At 38.5% G+C, this 21359-nt stretch overlaps 1 protein-coding gene across 1 annotated transcript; it reads right to left on the bottom strand.

Annotated features, from left to right (window-relative positions):
• Positions 1-1411: 1411 nt before the first annotated feature.
• ggt5b (gamma-glutamyltransferase 5b) lies at positions 1412-19516 on the bottom strand. Its single transcript, XM_066688952.1, has 12 exons — positions 19277-19516; positions 11372-11499; positions 10804-10899; positions 10138-10333; positions 9728-9888; positions 8867-9013; positions 8177-8289; positions 6831-7018; positions 6394-6485; positions 5842-5954; positions 3704-3814; positions 1412-3375 (listed from the first exon to the last, which is right to left on the bottom strand). Exons 1-12 carry the CDS (start codon positions 19447-19449, stop codon positions 3229-3231), a joined length of 1665 nt encoding a protein of 554 aa, XP_066545049.1. The 5' UTR covers positions 19450-19516; the 3' UTR covers positions 1412-3228.
• Positions 19517-21359: the final 1843 nt, after the last annotated feature.

The following is a 21359-nucleotide window of genomic DNA, read 5'->3' as shown; positions in this document are numbered from 1 at the left end:
TTTACTGGAAACATAATTTAACTTATAATACGTATTATAAGTTATATTTTTTTCCTTTATTTGCTACGTCAATGTCAATGAAACTGTGGTCCACATGACCAAAACCATAACCTGAATGAGCAGAACACTATACATTTTTGTGTGCACACAAAATGTAAATGCCAAGCACATTTTTGCACAGCAGTAAACACAACTCTCTACACAAGACACACAAATCTATTGGGTAATTAGATTAGTTCACAGCAGATAACACATATTCCCACAAATGTGAATCTCTACTGCACGTGTAAATCCTCAATGCTCAATTCAATAAAAAAATCAGTCCATCACTGCATATAAAAGAGGTCACCACCAATGAGTTGATGTTGGTGAGAAATGGAGCAAGTCAGAAGGCAAAGACAAAAGAGAGAAAGAGAGGGAGCCCATAGAGGAAGAGGGGTGCTCGTGTGCAGTGGTACAGCAGCCCAAAGGGGAAGACACAGAACAGAAGTTTCCAATAACATATGCACCACTATCATTGACTGATAAATGATGGTCTTTCAGTGTGAGAGGCAACCCAATCTAAGCACGTTAACTATGGCATCAATTAGAATATTCTGAAATGAGAATATGTAAGTGACGGTATATGACTTCCCTGTATTTCAGTACTATACGATATACATGTAAGGGGTTTTTCCGTCATCTTCCTTGACCAACAACTCTGTATGTTTGAAGGAGAGCCAGACTATAAATATACAGGAACATGAAATATTTCAGAATATACATGGTGTCATTCTGGCTACTACTGACCAGGTGTTGAATGGACACCAACTAAGGATGAAACAGCTGTATAGGTACCTTTGACAGGAATATGAGATTACGTTCCAGTCTGTACAGGTAAGGTTTATTGTTCCATTGTGAAATTGCTAATGGAAAGAACTTTTCATTAGATGACAAATTATACTGTTTTGATGGACTGATTTGATTTTGTTTTGAGAGTCTTGATACATGTCATTTTGGACAGTGTGTTTGTTTCAGTTTCAGTGCATATTCATAGTTTTGAAAAAGTGAATTCTGTTTGGACAAATGTGCTCAAGCAATTGTGAAAAACTGTAAATTATATTTCTAGTAAATACACATTTCTACCTGTAGCAGGTGATTAAAGATGATTAACTTGACGAGAATGGGGAAAAAAAGTTTTCACCATAATCACTGTTTTCACAGTGGTCAATATTTGGACTGCATCCGCAGCTAAGATGGCTTGCTTAGTTCTACCAAATTCGGGCCAGCTTCATTTAACGTGTGGGTTGCTATGCGGATTTGCTGGCACCAAAATGAGTCTGTGCCAGAGTCCACCTACTATATAGGATGTTTTAGCCGTAGATAGCCTGAAGCAGTTATGGACAAAAAGTGGCATGTTGACTTTATCAGGTGAAGAACAATTGAAAAACTCTTTATTAGTTTTATATGATCATCTCCATATGCACAATGTAAAAAAGAACTTCACAATAACTAAAAACATGAAAGCTTTACATTCGGTTTCTGACATATAAAAAAGTTGTATATACAAGGAAAGACATTCATTAAAAAAAAAGGTATTCTAAAAACAGTCTTTACATTTTTTTCAAATTGTTCACTGACAAAACTGCTTCTATATTTTCATAACAGCATCAAAACAGAAGAGGCTTTGAACTACCTTGCTTTACACAGATTCATTATTTCTCATTTGTAAATACCTCTTTGTAAAAAGCTCTGCCTGGTGGGCATTAAATGCATTGGCCCAGGACACATGTAGTCAGTATTCAACATGTGAAATCTACTATTTGCAGTGTCTTCTCCATAACTAGCAACAATTCCATTCATGGTCACTCAATCTCAACCAAGACTACTCAAATTGAGATTTACACACACCAATGTTCAGGTTCACGATTAACCTCCAAATATTCTTAATAGAACCTGGAACTGATCAACACAACCCCAAATTCCCAAGTCTCTTGTACAATTCCTCTGCAATCAGTTCAATTTAGTTCCCTGTGGTTTTGCATTACACCATCAAGGATTGAGGTACGAGGAAGAGGTAGAATGGAATGTCACCAAGTCACAGTCATAGAAGTCGAGAAATGAAGCACATCCTTCAGAAAAGCCATTTATTCTAATAAACAGCATGCAGTCTGCAGCAGCAACTACATAAAGACTACATATATACATATATATATAATTGCACTTTGAAAATGGTTTTACTGTCTTCTACAGTGTTATCGTATGCTTTACTGCACTGCACCATGAAGAATACATATAGTGCCTTAGTAAGCTTGCTTCAGACAAAAAATATCAGGGTAAATCACAGCATTCCCCTGATCCAGTGGTGTCAAATAAAAAGCTGCCATCTGTTATTGAAATTGTAAGTTGCAATTAGTGGATGAGTCAAATTACCCTCCCATACCCCAAAAAAACCTAAAATCTAAAAAAAACACCTTAAAGAAGAGAGCAGACTTAGTAATTTTCAAAATGTACTATTTTAGATTAATATATATTAAATGTAGTATGCAGGAAAAAAAGCAATATATAGCATTTCCATGAGATTTGTTGTCAACCAACAATGAAGATCAGCAATCACTCCTGAAGTCATTTTGTACGTATCTGAGCATTCTGCCATTGTTTACGTTTATTGTTCCCATTTCTGACTAGTGTAAAACATACTCAAGCACAAAGTTTGGTTTCCACCTATGGTCTTCCACACCTTAATATGTTCTGTATGGCTAAACGACCTAGAGCAGTCACTGATGTTTCACTAGTAAAGGTGTGGTCCCTGAATAGAATGTTAAAATTAAAAATCACAGAAACAAAGGCAAAATACTGAGCAAAATTAATTATGAGATTTCTGTAGAACTGTGCTGTTCAAACACTTATGCTTTGGAGAACAGATACAAAAAGAAAATACAAAAAATCTATTACAATTTAACTAGATTGTCAGCAACACTAAATCGAACATGACTTCTCCTTCAAACCTGAGGCCAACGTATCACAAAGACTGTGGTTTACTGAGGGCAAAGTTGAGATAGGGCTGTATTGGGATCCATCACTAAATTGGCCCTTAAGGAGTTCACATTATCGAGAGCTAAGGGAAGCCTGTCCCAGCAGATTGATTCTCTAGTAAACCAATGAGAAGATACAAAATGTGGCCCAGTCCCTCCAGCCTTCACAGCCGGCACTCCAGTGTCAAAACCTCCTGCTCTTGTGGGATGTTCCCTAATAACCTGCTGCTTCCCCGTTCTTTCTGGCATCCGACACAGCAGTGATACAGCTGTCCTGCTTAAAGATGCCATTGACCACATTTAAGGCATATTTCATTGTCCCCACACCATGTCCCATGTCTTTCATCTTGTCAATCACAGTCTAAAGAGAAAAGAAACAAGAGCCAACAGGAGGAAAGGTTGTCAGGAGACCAATCAGAGGGCAAATATATGCTGTGTTTTGCACACAAAGTTCAACTAAGTGGTTACTTGAATATTGGAATACCAACCAGCGATGACTTGAACAGCCTTAAACTGCAATAATATTACCGGCATGTATTGAAAATGTATGAGAAATGCATAAATCCACAATTCCAGAAACTCAATTAAAAAATAAATTAGAAATCATGTAGCCATAATTATGAGGGACAGAATGCCATGTACTCTGTGATGTTGAGTCATATCATCAAGCTGAAAAATGTAAGTGTTACCTGGTCAAACATGTGCTCAAAATTCACTCCATTAGTTGAGTTCACAGTTACCACCTTAGCACTTATTGCTTCTTTCAAGTCTTTTCCAAACCACAGATGGTTCATGATAGCCTGTAACAAATAACATAGATGGAAAGGAACCTTTTAGTTTTTACAGAACATTTTGAAAGACTGAAAAAAAAGAAAATTAACAATTAATTATTCTGGCAGATCTTATATATATACAGACTTGGCCGAAAGTATTGATACCCTAGTATTTTATTCAAATAATGCACCATTCGCCCTGAAAAGTGTTGAAATTAAAAGATATTTGGTTGTCCATACATGCATGTCTTTGGTTCGCAGTGGAACAAAACAAAAAAACTGTGAAAAGAACTGCATTATTGCTTATTCTATAAAGACATTCTAAAATGGCCTGGACAATATTATTGATACCCTTTAGAAGTTATATGAAATCATTGTATTGTTGTGATACATCAAGCAGACCATTCTCTTTTAATTAGTATCACAGGTGTCTTCAATCACATTATCACTCATTCAGCCAGTTTAAATGGAGAAAAGTACTCACTCTGCTGTTTTGTGTTGCTGTGTGTATCACACTGAACATGGAAAAGAGAAGGAAAACCAGAGAGTTGTCTGAGGAGGTTAGAAAGAAGGTAATAGCCAAGCATGGTCCTACAAGACCATCTCTAAAGAGCTTGATGTTCCTGTGAGCACTGTTGCCAATACTATTAAGAAGTTTAAGGCCCATGGGACTATAGCCAACATGCCTAGACATGGCCACAAGAGGAAAATTGACCCAAGAATGAAGATAAGGATTGTTTGAATGGTGGAGAAAGAACCAAGGAAAACCTGAACACAGATCCAAGCTGACGTTCAAGTTCAAGGTGTAACAGTTTCAAGTCGCACCATCCGTCACTGTCTGAATGAAAATGAGCTCCATGGTAGAAGACCTCTCTCTAAGAGAGAAACCCAAAAAAGCTAGACTGAAGTTTGACAAAATGCATATGGATGAGCCACAGTCCTTCTGGGAGAATATGGAAAATCATAACAAGTCCATGTTTACCGGGGAAAAAATTAAGTTTTCAAAGAAGAGAACATCATCCGTACCATGAAACACGAAGGAGGCTCAGTGATGTTTTGGGGCTATGTTGCTGCCTCTGGCACCAGGTGCCTTGAATCTGTGCAGGGCATTATTAAATCAAATGACTATCAAGGCACGTACTGCACAGTGTCAGAAAGCTGCGTCTCAGTCACAGGTCATGGGTCTTCCAGCAGGATAATGACCCGAAACATATCTCAAAAAGCACCCAAGAATGGATGAGAAGAAAACATTGGACCCTTCCAAAGTGGTCTTCTATGAGTCCTGATCTAAATCCCATTGAACATCTGTGGAAAGAGCTGTAACTCGCAGTTGGGAAAAGGCACCCAACAAACCTGTGAGAACTGGAGCAGTTAGCTCAAGAAGAGTGTGCCAAACTACCAGTGGAGAAGTGGAGAAAACTAATTCAGAGCTACAGACAGCACTTGATTACAGTTATTGTCTCTAAAGGCTGTGAAACGAAATCTTAGGTTAATGGTCCCAATATTTTTGTCCATGCCATTTTCTTTTGTTTTACTATTTAAAGTAATATGTCATAAATCAAAAGCAAAGTTTCTGTTCTATTGAATGTGAAATAAAGAATGCTGGATACCAAATACCTTTGTCAATTTCTACTTAGAAAATTGGGAGTTTTTTGTTTTTTTTTAAGTGGAAGGGTACCAATACTTTCGGCCACGTCTCTAAATTTATTTGAATATATTTGATGTACCCTGAACAGAAATGGGGGGGGGAGCTAGATTGAATTATTTAACAGCTTACTCCTTTTCACAAACTTTCCTAATACTCCACAAACAAGGTATATTTATATGTAACTGTCCACTACTTGTTATTGATCCAATCCAAATACTTGGAACAATGACAAGACATGCATTATCAACAGAACTATTAAACTACTTTGTCTATTATTCTTGTGCACCTGTTTTGAGGCGGTCCACATTGTTTTCGGACTTCATAGAGAAGTGGAAACCTGAGACGGACGGATGAGGATATGACGGGACACTGCTCAGGTCACGTGTTAGTCTGCATGAGGACATACCATGGCAACACTGCTAGTGATCATGAATCCTCCAGAGCCTCCTATCACCAGGGTTTTCTTCTCTGACTTGGAATATAACACTACTGGAGTCATGGATGAGGGGGGCTTCTCCCCTGCAAAACAAAGGCACCACAACCTTGAATCAGATTCCAGATTTGATCAATTGCATTAACTATCCCATTCCTCCACCGCTCTCTGTAAAGCATTCTTCCACATATTAAATGTCGGAGACAACGAATTAGACACCACATTATATTTTACTCGTACTGTATTAGTATAACTAAACTGACCATAAACTTAACAGCACATGTTCAGCTGAGCAGACAGACACAGTGGTTAAAGGTACTCATGAAAGCTTACCGTTTCAACCTTGGATGGGAAAAAGAAGCAAGCAAAAGCAGGCAGGAATAACCTGGAAAGCACTGCCACATTCATCTCAGGAAGGGACGTTTTTTTGATACTTGTCAAAAGCTCAAGTTCTGAAGTTAAACATCTCTTTTCCCCTTCTCTACTTTTACATTATAATCTAGTCCCTTGGGTTTGTTATAGTACCTGTCGAGATGCTGTCCACCAGGCCACAGAAATCAGCGAGCTCATTATTGAGAATGACTCCCGTGCTCGGAGAATACACCATTGAGCCAAATCTAGCAGAGGGTAAAATATAGATACTATTACTGTAGAGAAGTGGGTTACTGGTGGCCTCTAACAGTCTGGTGCAGCATTGGAAGTGCACAGTACTTTTATCCATGACATAAAGCTAAAAAAATAAGTTAATATTTTTTTAGTTTGTCCCCTTCTACTATGCGTGTGCTTTGTCAGACTCCCACTTCTAGACTCTTGAAAGAATCATGGATCCTGTCAACACCCCTCCCCCACCCGCCTCGTCTCCAGCGCCAAAGGGATCTCCAACGCAGCAGGATTTCCCAGTTAATTAAAAGGTTAATTAAAACTGCTACAACAGTAGGCAGTGAGGAACACTCTCCACTTACAATTGATTGATGGTACTGGTAACAGAGACAGCGGTGCCATCTTCAGCCAGGACTGAGATGTGGGTGGTACCCACTCCGTCGCGAGAGATACTGACATTGTAGTACTGGCGAGGGTGGGTCTGGTTGCTGCTGATTAGCGACCTCACATAGGCTGCAAAATCATCCTTAATCAACCTTTCAGCTACTGCCTTTAAAAAAACAACAAGAAAAAGTTTCTCTGATAACTAGTCACCTATATAAAGATTCTGTTCATACAAAACATTTTCTGACTCTGCACAAAACACGGAGACATGACAGGAAGCTTGGGCTACATGTAAGAAATATTCAGCTTCTCACTGTGAATAAGAACAAGAACATAATCACTTTACGGTCATCACAGAATAAACTATAATTGCAGGTTCGCTGTCGAGGACTCGCTCAGTGTTTTCCACAAACTAATAAAGAGCTCCTTTTCAAAAGTGTTAGAAAACATGCTCAGCTTCCATTACCCCTTAAACCAAAGCCCTGAGATTTAATTAATTAAACCCAATTGCTGTAGCTGATGAAACATTTACAGCGATCCCTGCGAGGTTGGGAAACTTTAATGAATATGCAATAACAAAAAGGACAAATGTATTTTCGAGTTTATCACTGATGACCTAATTTTGCTGAAAGCGGTTATTAAAGTGGCATTCAAGCACTGCAGCAGCTTGTACGTTACTCAGTGGCACATAATAAGAAACTAATGAAGCTTGCTTTAAAAGTGATAGCATTCGCTTTACTCCACCTGGGATCAGACATAAAGCTTTCAGGGATCCTAATGGTTGTGCGTGGGAGGCAAATTGCATTAAACATAACGTAGGTGGAAGAAGAGTTGCGTCTTTGCTAAATAGTTAGGGAATCCAACTATTGTTTTTGTATTCCTGGGCAGAACAGTATGAGGAAATAGAAAACGCTTAATTCTAAAACAATCTGCTACCAAGATCATTTCATAACTTTCTTACAATGACCAGGTTTTGTGAGGTAGGGAAATATGAAAAGAAAAAGTGTCCCTGCATCTGATTCATGTTCAGGGTCTAGAATCAGGGATGGTGTTTTGCATGACTGAAATATAGTGTATAAAGCCAGCTCATGCAAAACGCAGGGTCCTACCCATAATAAATATCTGCACCCATTTTCATGGAGTCAGAAGGGATTGTCGTTCTCTTGACCCTACTACTTCAGGCTGGGATACACCGAGCACGAGCACAGAGATCTCAGGGTTCAGTGGTTTGGGCTGTGGCTGTCTTTGCACTCTTCTGAACTGTTTTAAAGACTCCCTCCATCTTTGTTCTTGCTATTCAAGGCCCTAGTGCTGCAGGACTTACAGGATCCCAGACCTTCCTCTTCTGTCCGTTTGCAAATTTTAGAGCCTCAATGTAGCGGTGATAGGTCAGGAATTTATTGTCTCCCTCCAAGGAACTGGGATTTAAATTGTACCCTATACAGAAGGAGAAGAACATGTTAGCATCGGACCCTTTCCTTGAGAACCCTTCTGGCATAAAAACCAAAACCTTTTAACCATTTTTTTATATTGGACATGAATAATACCTCCACGGTTCCTTGAAGGAAGTAAATTATCTACCACTTTATTGTATGTACTATTTTGAGTGCCCAATGAAATGTAAAAATATCTGGTGTCCGGCATTTGTTTCAAGAAGTTGTTTTGGCAGTGTGTCTGCAAGCTTTCAAAGGCAGGAATACATCATAAAAGCATAAAGACAATATAAAAGTTTTCAGGGCGGAGATTGAGTTTCCTGTAAGAATGCCATCTTATCGGAATATCTCATTTAGGACTTTTCTAGCCGTGGTGCAGTTCTTTGGTCACATTCCAGGAGGTTTAATGGGTCTCTTTAAATTATTAACAGGGCGAAACCACACTGATTCAATCCATACATACAATCATGTAATGAAGAGATTAGGAGGAATGAGAATTAGAAGATACTAGAAAGGAGCAGTGCACACCTGGCCTTTAAAAACAGAAGCTCTGCAGAATAGAACACCTAGAACATACCCACCTTTCATAATGTTGAGTATAATACTCAGAATAGTTCCCCCTGCTGGTGGCTGAGGTAAGTACATAGTGTAGGTCCCCAGTTGGACTGTCCATGCATCAGAGACTTCGGCCTGCATGGACTCCAAATCTGCAGTTGACAGAGTTCCACCTGAAACAGACGGGAATGTTATGTGCTTGAAGAGCATAGGAAGCCCGTTCTGGTTCCAAAAATGAAATAAATAGCACTATATATTTTTTAAAAGCTCAATAAAAGCAGCTTTTGACATCATGAACATAACACAGACATTTCAACCAGTTCTTGGGCATCTCAAATTGAAACTAATTCTATCTGACAAAATTAAATCCGAATTCTACTACACAGTCCAAACAAAAGAGTATATATTATTATAGAGTATATATTATATATATCCTTACTTAATAAACAACTAAATAAAAGCAATGCATTACATTGCAAAGACAGTAAACAAGATGTTTTACACTACAGGGAGGAAGTGAAAAATGTCTTCCTCTGTATTCCACGCATGAAGTTGTGCATGTCCTATTTACTGTATTTCAGACTACATTAATGACATGTGTCAGTCACCTTTATTACACAACATGGAAGCCACTATAAGGCATTTCCCATAGTGTGCGATTGTACTTGTACCAGCTTAACTCCAAGTGTGGGCAAAGGCTGTAAAAAATTAAAGCAGCAGCACACCACCGTTCGCAGCCCTGCGCTCCCACATAAAGGAATCCTACATTTCTCAAAACATCTCATCGTTCTTGTGAAACCTTGAATGTCTGTTGCTCTTTCGCTGTCAGTTTACCCAGCAGCACACTCGACCAGTATAGTTATGCAGGAAGGAGGTCGTTACAGTACCTTCATTCTGCACGTCCGTGATCAAATCATCAGCCAGCTTGCCCTTATAAAATGCATCAGGTCCGCTATTGGCAATTGCTTCAAGCGTGTCTGCCAACTTCTCATAACGCAGCGTGTCCCCTTCCTTTAGAGTCTTGTTATTTTCATCGCAAAACAAGGCACTTCAAAGAAAGTTAAACACAACAAAATAAATGTATGCATTTGCTTGATAGATCTCCAGGAGCAAAGGCCAACACCACACCGGTACTTTAGTTTAAAGGAGACACTTTTAAAGAAAAATACATGAAGCAAAACCATTTTGATTAGTGAAAGACATGCAAAACCCAGTTGCTCACTTTGTTACTGTGGTTTATGCTGACATCACAGTCCCCCTGCAATGCTGGTTAATATTAAGTTTGTTATTCCCTTACCACAGAGACGAGCCTTCCACTTTCCCTTTTATCATGGGAAACTGGAGGTACCGACTGAGTATTTGAGGCACTTTAAACCCATCTCTGGCCAGTTTGATCGTCGGTTCAAACAGTCTCTTCCAGGGCAGCTTGCCGTACATCTTGTGTGCCTTTTCATAACCACGAATCTCCCCAGGCACAGCAATCCATTTACTGCCTTGGATGCGACCAAAAACAAATCACAATTAAGCAATAGTCCATAATTTAATATTCAAATCCACTGGATCATAATAGGGTGAAAGAATGTATTCAATATGGAAGCACAAAATGACGGAGATATATTGTTCTGAGTCAGTCAGAAAATTGTACTTTTTTTTTTTTTACTGTAATACTGGCATAAATTCGGTCTGACATACAGTCTCTTATGAAATCACTATCCATCCTTAAATCAAATCCATAAACATCAGATTCAAATAACCTTAAAACAGAAGCAAAATCATATTTTAATTACATGTAGCGAGGGAGATACATAAAAACAGCGACAGTTTGTAAGTTCAATATTCTTAGTTCATTAAATACAGCTCCACAGTTCCTTTTTAACTTGTTTAGGCTTGGATGCATGGATGGATTATTATTATACACAAAAAAAGGACTTAAAACTGAGATAGAGTACAGAAATAGCTTTACCAGTAATTAATGGGGATCCCATGGGGCAGTCCTTCATCAGATCAGCTTGGAAAATGTTTGGAACTGTTTCCCGGGCATTTATGACTTTAACTTTGCCTACAAAGCAGAAGAAGGACAACTGACATAATCTGTAACATACTTCTGACTAGTACATTGGAGTCCTGTGTGTTTTGTTTGCTCCCACGATTCAGGACAGGAGCAAACTACAATGGTGACATCTCCGTATTGCCTTACACAGTACAGGGTTACCACAAGTGCTCCACAAAGGAATAAATGTGAGTATTTCCAAATGTAAAGATCTGTGAGTTATTATTATCATCAGCAGCAAAATTTGTATCTTATTTTTGAAGACACTTGATTACACTTGAAAACAGTGTAATATCAAATAATCCACCCTTTTCCTGTTTTCTATGTAAGTCTGCAGATCACATCGTAAAAATGCATCACTTTGAAAATGGCATGATGTATGCATACCTACAGTGTTTACTATATTATATATACAAAAATATGGAGGATGCCCTGTACACTGTTTGGGGTGGGATTGACGTTGTTGAGGCTGTAACCTTACCTGTCTTTTCAAAAACTGTGAATATTGCTCCCCCACCAATTCCCATGCTTTGTGGATTGATCAAGGAGGTGCACAGAAGTGCTGCAATGGCACCATCTACTGCCGAGCCCCCTTCCTTCAGTATGTCTCTGCATGGACGCAACAGCAACACATGAACATAAACGGTCACCTCATTCTCACAGGGCACAGAAGTGCCAACACAAGAAAGAAGCTCAATAGTTTGTCAGAAATGCATAGCTTAATGGGCAAGACCTCGGCTGGGAATGGTGTGTAGGATCACTTCGAAATTGTTCATTTTTTTCTTATGAAGTTTAAACTGCTAATCCTCACTGATGTAATATCGGCATTTAGAGAAGCACCCAGGAGGGTCTTGGTGTGGTTTATCTAACGGAAAATGTAAAGGGTGTCTCTCCATCTAACAGGCTGTAGTCATTTGGAGATACAATTTTACTGCAAATTTAATGCGAAGATTATCACTTCTTTATCTATCAGATATGGTAACGGATGTACCAGCTCTGTTATCACACATTGCTCAACATGGGTGAACACCCAATCACTCTGGCATATGATACAGGATGCGAGGGTTTTAAAATAAAAAGTTTAAACACAAAGTTTTTTTACAGCTGGGCTGTTATTGGATTTTTTACACCGAGACTACATTTTTAATTGGTCTCGTCTAGGGTTTCCAAAACCGGGAGAAAATTCCAGGCCCGGGTTTTGGAGTTTAAACTTCACAAACCTGGGGCACCCGGGCTTGAAGCCAGATTATTTCAAAGGCATATAAATAGAAAAAATAATCAATATGGACACAAAATTAAATAAAACACTAAGCTCACTCTAACCCAGGGATGGTGAACCTGTGACACGCAAAGCAAGCAACTACACAGTAAATTCACCAGTGTTGAATTAACTCCAACAGTGTTAAAATTAGTTTAAAAGTGTGTGCATGTATATAATTGATACTGTGTATTAAAATCTAGCAGTCCTTTGTTAGAGACAGAGAGAAAATATATATTGGTTTACAATTTACTTTTTAGTAAACAAATACCCAGACCCAATCAAACACACAAACAGGTCACGCATATACAGGTAATGCTGACAAGCACCACCACAAGATAAATAGCCAAATATTCTGGTTCAAATTCAGGATAGAAAAATCTGACAACACAAATATAAATACATTGGTGGGTAAAGATACATTTTACCCTCAAACAATAATTAATGTACAATAATTAACATTTATACAATTATTAAGAAAAAAATAAAAGCATAAAACAATTATTTTAACACTATATTATTAACACTGGGATTTCAACACTACAGATTTTGCTGTGTATGTGCTGTTATATTGTTCGTTTGTTTTTTGCCAGCAGCCCCTCAGTTCATTGTCACTTTATAAAACCAGTCAGTGTATTTGGCAGTCATTGCGCAGCGCTCACGTTAATGTCTGAATATTCATGTTTTAGTTCGGTTCTTGTGCGCAGATGTTCACAGTTATGCGCAGAATTGCAGGATCCTCCGCTCCCATTGGTGGAGCAGCGCAGTTCCGCCCAGAACTGCGATAACCTGCACTTCACGGACGAGATGTTAGTGATGTTATGATGTTTATGATGCTCAGGGAGCAGGAGGAACATGACAGAAGTCTGTGCTGTTGTGATTCATTGTGTCAGCAATGGACGTGCCTGTTGAACACGCTGGGGGAAAGCATTTTGTTTACCGGTATCTCCTGTATCAAATGGCCACACATTCATATTTAACACTCCGACAATTGAAAAACTTCATAAAGTTGGCAAAGGAAAGCTGTAAATTCTCAAAAATAAATAGATTATGCCTTTGATTTGTAGAGTACATTTGTGCACACTCATACTCATGGTACATTGATAGCACTGTATTTAAAAAACAAAATCAGTGCCACACAATGTATATTAATCTACCAGTTTTAGTTATTTTAAAAAATGTAGATATGAAGTAAATATACACTGAAAAAGACGAAGGTGCGTTTTTAATGACTGAGTGCAAGGGTAAACAAAACTAGTTAGAGCTCATCTGGATACTGTGGACAGTTCTGGTCTCCACACTTCAAGAAAGATATCGCTGCTCTAGAGGCAGTTCAGAGGAGAGCAACCAGACTTTTCCAGGTCTGAAGGGAATGTCCTACTGAGAGACTGAGGAACTGAACCTTTTCACCCTGGAACAGAGGAGACTACGGGGGGACTTGATTCAAGTCTTCAAAATCATGAAAGGCATCGACCACATCAAACCAGAGGAGCTTTTCCAGATCAGCAGGGACACACACCCGGGGACACAAATGGAAATTGGGCTTCAAGGCATTCAAGACAGAAAACAGGAGACACTTCTTCACACAGAGAGGCGTCACAATCTGAACAAACTCCCCAGCGATGTGGCTGTATTGTGGTTTATTTTGTTAGCATGTTTGCTTAATAACTTAATTACAACAAAAACATAATATAATATTGGTTTAAAAAATGCTGTTTAGCCCCAGTATAAACTTTTATATCCATATTTTATCATTGACACCCTTTGGCACTTGGCAAAGTATATAACCAGACTTTGGGCACTACAGAAAAAAAAGGTTCGCCATCCCTGCTCTAAACTTTTCCGATTGCGCCTCTTTTCCAATTTCTCTTTCTCTCTCTCTTTGCAATACCTTGTTTGCATACTTTTTGCATTTGGCTGATTGGCCATGTACTTCTTTTTTTTTAACCCATACCAAACCCGGGCTTGCGGGGTTGAGCAATCTTCCGGATTGCCTGGGTTTTCGGTGCCCCAGGTCCCCGGACTGGAAACACTAGTCTCGTCTACCTTTCTTATACCAACACACTGATATAAAAAAAATATTGTGAAGGAAGGGTTTCGACTTATCCAGTTGTGGTCTTATTCAAAGTTTCCCACACAATTAATTTAGCTGCTTCAACAAGTAGGGCGATTCAAAGAGCCACATGTGGAGTTCATAAAGATGAGCTTTTATTGCAGAAGCTTGTGGAGATAGAAGTAAGAGTACTGGACACAGGGGCATGCTCTCAAACTTATCTCTGAAGTGAATCACAAAAATAAATGTATAGATTGAGAACACAGGACTCCACCAGTTACAATCTTTGGCCTTCCTCAAAAGAACGTCCTTAATAGGGGACTTTAACATCTTTCATTATAAAGGTTCAATGTGTTCAAATGGAAAGCTTTTATTTCAAGATGAAAAGGGACATGCAGTCTTGTCTTATTTCAAGATGTGAGTGTTTGGCAGTGGTGTTGCATAAAGCAGACCTGGGGGGAGCTGAAAAAGCAAAACCTGACAAGACATGAATTTGCTGTAGCCGTGGTGTGATTTATTGATGTGCTCGGTTGTACTACTAATTTAAGTAGTTCATATAAAGAGCACTAAAATTCCAAGTTGAAAACCTTCCATCGCAATGTTTTTTACATCCCTGTGTTGATCTAAGAAACATAGACTAGATAAGGTCAGTGCAAAAGTGTAGTCTCAGTAGTGTAAATTAAATGCACAAAACGCTTTTTGAGCAGATCAAATATTCAAAGCTGTGATTATACGGTATCCATAATATATGTATTCCTACTTTCCTTTGGTAGTTAAAGTAAACTACACATAGAAAAGCCACAGCAATCAACCTAGAATAAATTGTACGTCCTAACTTCTTCCAAGAACTTGTTCCTTATCATTCTTTGCCATTACAGCTTTCGGTTATCAGCTCTAACATCCTGCAAAGACATGCCAGACTATGAGTAGACACTTCTGCAGAGTTAATAAAAAAGACATTTTCTAAGACATTTAATTTCAAATGTAAGCTTTCAGTCTTTCTCAATGAAAACAAACCAAGAAAGATTCGCTTTATTAATCTAAAATCCCTCCGTATCATGTAATGGTTTACATCACCCTGATCACATGACCAATGTCCCTCTTTACAGTTTTATCTGCTGTAGATAAGCTGTTTTTTTTTTAATCTCTTAAAAGCTTACAGGAAATATAATCAGCCTATTTTTGACATGCTTCAAGTTAATTATGCTTCTGACAACTATTTTTAGTAAATACCTTCCTGGAAGACAGAAACACAAGGAGGCATGAGGAAATATATCAGGGGGGGCTAAAGCAAAACTGTAAAGTCATTTTAATCTGCAAAATAGTGTCAGCTATAACAGTGCATTTGAATAGGTTTTCAAGGCTATACCCACAATTGAGCTCTCAACAGAGAAGTTCTCATTGCCTGCAGATTTTGTAACTTGTTTTAAGGAAACAAAGTAGAAACCTAGAAATTGAAATTATGTCCACAGCATAGGCAGTACATGTTTTCAATCCACACTCACTTAAAAACTCTCCACAATTAATTATGGAATTTCCCTTCATTTGACAAATATTTGTATTCCAACCAAAAAGGTTAATGCGTGTTGCTTCCTGCCCCATGAATAGGGCAGCATGATCTCTGAGCAGATTTCCGTAATCCGGAGAGGGTTTTAGCACATAGGTGAGTTGGATAGGCCTGTGAAGGGTTTTGAGGGGATAAATGAAGAACGTGCAAGGTCTGCACAATCCATGTATGGATCTCAAGAGATATTTTTGCATTGCATAATGTAAATGACCCAAGAACTGGAATCAATCCAAAATCTGCATCAATTTTGAACTTTTGACAAATCATTATAAAAATTCAGAAATGGCTGAAGTTCTAAATTAGTTACTGAAGCTTTTCCAGCTGTTTCTTGATGGATAGTTTGACTTTGTTTAAAAGGGTCATTTTTCTAGAATTAACCTTTGTGTTGAATCTCAACATGTAGTCAAGTCAAACCTTTTAGAGCTTTTAAATTCCATACCAAAACACACTTTAATTCAACAAATCCCAGCACATCAATCAGTCATGCAGCAGCTACAGCACACCTTCAATTTCTCCTTCATTGTAATGTAATGTAAGCCAAGACAACATGGTGCCTTTAATCTTCATTTATTGTTTTCTACTTTGGCACACATATCCCACATTCGGTGCCTCAAGAACACCATACAAGTTCATGATCCTGCTTTCTTGCATGCTTGCCAAGAAAATAAATACGGTCAATGAGAAAACATTTGGAGAACTACAGAGTCTTACGAGTAGCTTCTTGACCAAGCTATTCCGAGGTTAATGGCTCATTTCTTGCCTGGAAATTGAGTCATATTTATTAACCCTTTAATTACAAATGATAGAGCTAATCTAAAAGCTGGACATTTTTGGTATATTGGCCAATAATAGAATCTGGATCATTGTCTAACGTACAGTAGGACTCAGTTAAATGACATACAAGTTCAACCGCACATTAATTGTCTATTGGTCTGAAATGAGTAGATGGAGGAAGTCTCTAGAACACAGGAATTTGGGTCATTTTAACTTTAGTTTCCAAACTTCCTTTAAAACATATCCATTGTTACAACCTGGCATTTTCTTTAAATGAATTTAAATACTAAAATTATATATATATATATATATATATATATATATATATATATATATATATATATATATATATATATATATATAGGGAAGGACAACTATTTCACATTGCCAGTTCCAATGCAGCCCATATGTGAGTTTACATGAACTACAACAATGAGGCCATTTGCAAGAAATACAGCATGCATTGATATACACATAACTCAATAAAGCATCATGGGACCACAGAACTAGTCCAACCAGTACATCTGACTATTTTCTGTATGAATTTGTGACAACGTTTACATACAATATAGTTATACCTTTTTTAACGGATTCATCCCAGTGCATACCCACTGACAGAGTTGTGACATTTTCACAATAACTGGAAATAAATAGGAAATGGGGTGGGGGAACAGAAAACGAACTGGCTTAAATTGAGTTTTAGAGTCTTGCTTATAAACTCAATTAGTTCATGTAGAGTAGAAAGATAGAAAGTAACAGTCCAGTCCTGTTAATTGTCAGACTGACTGTGGACACCTATAAAGCACAAGACATTCGAATAAAACAAAAAACCTAAATTACAACATTGAACATTACAAACACTACAGACTCAATTCTGCAAACAGGCAGCCCTCGCCATGAGACGCACAAAGACAACAAATTCCTGAATGCCTGCCTCTGGAACTGATGTGAAGCAGACTTGGACTCAGGTATTGCAGCTGTACTTTTACCTTGACAAACTGGAATACATTTTAATTGCAACTATATCACAGAACAGCTCACTTATTATCACATACTTGTTTCTTAGGTTGATATCCCGAAGGAATCCACTGCATGCAATAATTGATGTTTTGGTAAGCTTTATTTTTTTTAAAAAAGCTTTAAATGAGAAGCAGATGGTCTGAGACAACCTGTAAGGGTCCAATCAGTATGTATTATTTATGTTTTAATCCATGTGGCTTGTAGTGTAGCTAACGTGTAACTCAGTTATATGCGTAATATCTTAACGACTTCATTTGAACTAAGCTCTTAAACTGCTTTGTAGCAGCATCTCACACTGTGTTTTAAACGTTTCCATTTGAAAGATTAGTCTATAACTGTTTCACCCATGTTGCTACAATGTATTTATGTTTGCAAAAAAGTAGCAGTAGTACCTTATTGTGACTAGAACTACTTGGCTTTATCAAAGTATGCTTTAATACTTCCTTTGCAAGGAGATAATGTAATATCTTAAACTGCAAAATGCAGCTTCAACACAAAACACATTATCGAATCATAATCCATATTTATTGTGATGTATAAATATTTACCATTAAAACTATTTACCACTGCGGCAACGTCATAAAAGTAAAACACAAACACACACTTTCTCTCTGAGACACACACACACTAAAACACACACACTTTCTCTCTGGAAAACACACACACTTTCTCTCAAACACACACACACACACACACTTTCTCTCTCAGACACACACACACTAACACACACACACTTTCTCTGAGACACACACACTAACACACACTTTCTCTCTCAGACACACACACTAACACACACTTTCTCTCTCAGACACACACACACTAACACACACACACTAACACACACTTTCTCTCTCAGACACACACACTAACACACACACACTAACACACACTTTCTCTCTCAGACACACACACTAACACACACTTTCTCTCTCAGACACACACACACTAACACACACACACTTTCTCTGAGACACACACACTAACACACACTTTCTCTCTCAGACACACACACTAACACACACTTTCTCTCTCAGACACACACACACTAACACACACACACTAACACACACTTTCTCTCTCAGACACACACACTAACACACACACACTAACACACACTTTCTCTCTCAGACACACACACTAACACACACACACTAACACACACTTTCTCTCTCAGACACACACACTAACACACACTTTCTCTCTCAGACACACACACTAACACACACACACTAACACACACTTTCTCTCTCAGACACACACACTAACACACACTTTCTCTCTCAGACACACACACACTAACACACACACACTTTCTCTCTGGAAAACACACACACTTTCTCTCAAACACACACACACACACACACACTTTCTCTCAAACACACACACACACACACACTTTCTCTCTCAGACACACACACACTAACACACACACACTTTCTCTGAGACACACACACTAACACACACTTTCTCTCTCAGACACACACACACTAACACACACACACTTTCTCTGAGACACACACACTAACACACACTTTCTCTCTCAGACACACACACTAACACACACACACTAACACACACTTTCTCTCTCAGACACACACACTAACACACTTTCTCTCTGAGACACACACACACTTTCTCTCTGAGACACACACACACTAACACACACTTTCTCTCTCAGACACACACACACATATTACAATTACATGCGTGTTACCTTCCGAATAAAGAACAGATCTGAGAGTCCGCAGCCACAGCGCCGCGGCTGTACTGCCCTTCTGCGCATGTCGGACTTCTTAGGAGGAAAATGAATAAGAGAATAATGATCGCAATGAAGCACAAGGCGAAGACGCACACGCAGCAGCGCAATCTGGACTTGGATTTAGCCATCACCGACAGCCAGGCAGCCAATGTGCGCTTGAATCGACTCTCTTGCGACCCTCATTGCCAGCTGTGAGATTTCATTTGTATTCACCCAACTGGGAGGAGAGCAAAGAAACCCCGCCTTCATCGTCACTGCAAAAGCGCAACTTGTTAGCCAAGGTGTCAACTAGCTGCCCGCTCCAGCTTCCGAGTATTAATAGTGATTTTGATTTTGTTAGGTTTGAAGAAGTTTTGTTTTGTTGCTGGATTAACGGTGCACTCAAATTAAAAGCATGCAATAAATACATAAATCATTAAGCTTTTCCTTAATAAAACTGTACTGGACAGTTCAAGAAAACAGAACAATATATGGGAGTAAAATATAAAATATTCACAACGTGTATTAGGTATGTCTTGCTTAATAGTTTTCTAGTACTAAGAACAGATATGTAATTCATATTTAAAAAAACAAACAACAGTTTTTGTTGTTTAACAAAACTTGCTATGTTTGTATCCTTTATCAAGAGCTTATTATAATCATAAGCATAAGTCTAGTTAGTTAGTGGGTCATTTAAATGTCTCTTGTTCATAAGTAGTTCAAAATAAATAACTGATTCAAGGTACAGTACCTTTGTTTGCTAAAATGTCGTTTGTGAAATGTTGTGTCAGAAGGAGTGAAACTCTTTGAAGAGGGGCTTACCTACTCACTGGAAGAGCAAGACGTGCTGCTGGATTCTTTTGTTATTGTAATCGCACAGGAGACCAGGCTGCAAGGGCCATAACCAAGCATTTCCTGAAACTGACACCTAGAGGGGAAAATATGAAGCCTCTGACAAGGAACAAAATCTCTCAAAACATATATTGAGAACAGTTTAAATTGTGTCAAACATCTCTTCTGCATTACATCAACAGAATCATGGTTGGTAGCAAAAGGACAGAAGGCAACTGTTCACCTTTATAGGGTTGGTAAAAAAAATCAACAAGAAAAACATGACACTTGATAGGGAGAAATTTTACTCCCTCAAGGAATCCTCAGGGCCCGATTTAACTAAAATAATACCAAAATGGTTTATTCAGCTAAAACGAAGCACTCCGGAGATGGCCACTCGGGATGACACACCTAAAGTGTTACTAAAAAACATGTTATCATATACAAGATGACTCCCTTTGGATTGCTGGGCAACTAGATAACGTCAGTGGGGCACCCCAAACTTTATCACACTCTTCCTTTGACTTCTGTTCTCTCTATGGGCTTGGATGAAAATGTATTTTTAAAAATCTACACAGAGCTACCGCACCTGGCCTCTCCGGAGCGATACACAAAGCTTCAATTCATACATGGGTTACACAACCTTGCTGCAACAACAGTGCGAATATATTTGGGAATTAGAAAGTGCACTGTCCTGCATCAACACTTTTGTCCAGAATATATTAATATTTAATGGGAAAATAATCTTTACATAGATGTTTAGGGCCCTTACCTGCCTCTTCCACCTCGTCTTAGGGATCTCCATGGACTCTACTGTTTTCAGGCTTTGATTACACTCCCAGCTTGGGTTCTTCTTCCCTGGCTGTCTGCCTGTGACAGCGTGCTTGTGATGCTTTAATACTCACTTTTCCTGTTCCTTTATTTCTTAATTTCAAGCTGCAGACTGTTTACCAGTGAGGCTGGGGAGTGTTATTTTAAACTAGTACTCTGTTTGTCTTTCTGTCACTTAGGACTGTACTAGTATTGCATACCTGTGTAAACAATGAAAGACAACCCCTCGCTAAGAGCAGACACAATGTTATTTTCTCCTTTACTTGTGTAATCAAGCACAGGAGAAACTAAAACCTGCATGCCCTTTTCTACACTTCCCAATTCATTGGCAATCCATATCAACTGTCTTGCTTATACATGACCTCTATGAATTACAAAATGAACTTTTTAGCTATAG

The sequence above is a fragment of the Amia ocellicauda genome, chromosome 17 (genome assembly GCF_036373705.1).
Source record: "Amia ocellicauda isolate fAmiCal2 chromosome 17, fAmiCal2.hap1, whole genome shotgun sequence".
NCBI classification, from domain to species: Eukaryota; Metazoa; Chordata; class Actinopteri; order Amiiformes; family Amiidae; genus Amia; species Amia ocellicauda.
Note: the sequence above shows the minus strand (reverse complement) of the source record. Positions and strands in the feature narration are given on the sequence as shown.

Excerpts from the sequence above, each read along its gene's own strand:
- ggt5b (XM_066688952.1), bottom strand. The coding sequence starts at position 19,449 with ATGGCTAAATCCAAGTCCAGATTGCGCTGCTGCGTGTGCGTCTTCGCC. Across the intron at positions 11,500-19,276 it reads ATCTGTTCTTTATTCGGAAG|AGACATACTGAAGGAAGGGG; the intron begins GTAACACGCATG and ends GCGTCCATGCAG. Across the intron at positions 10,900-11,371 it reads CACAGTTTTTGAAAAGACAG|GCAAAGTTAAAGTCATAAAT; the intron begins GTAAGGTTACAG and ends TCTGCTTTGTAG.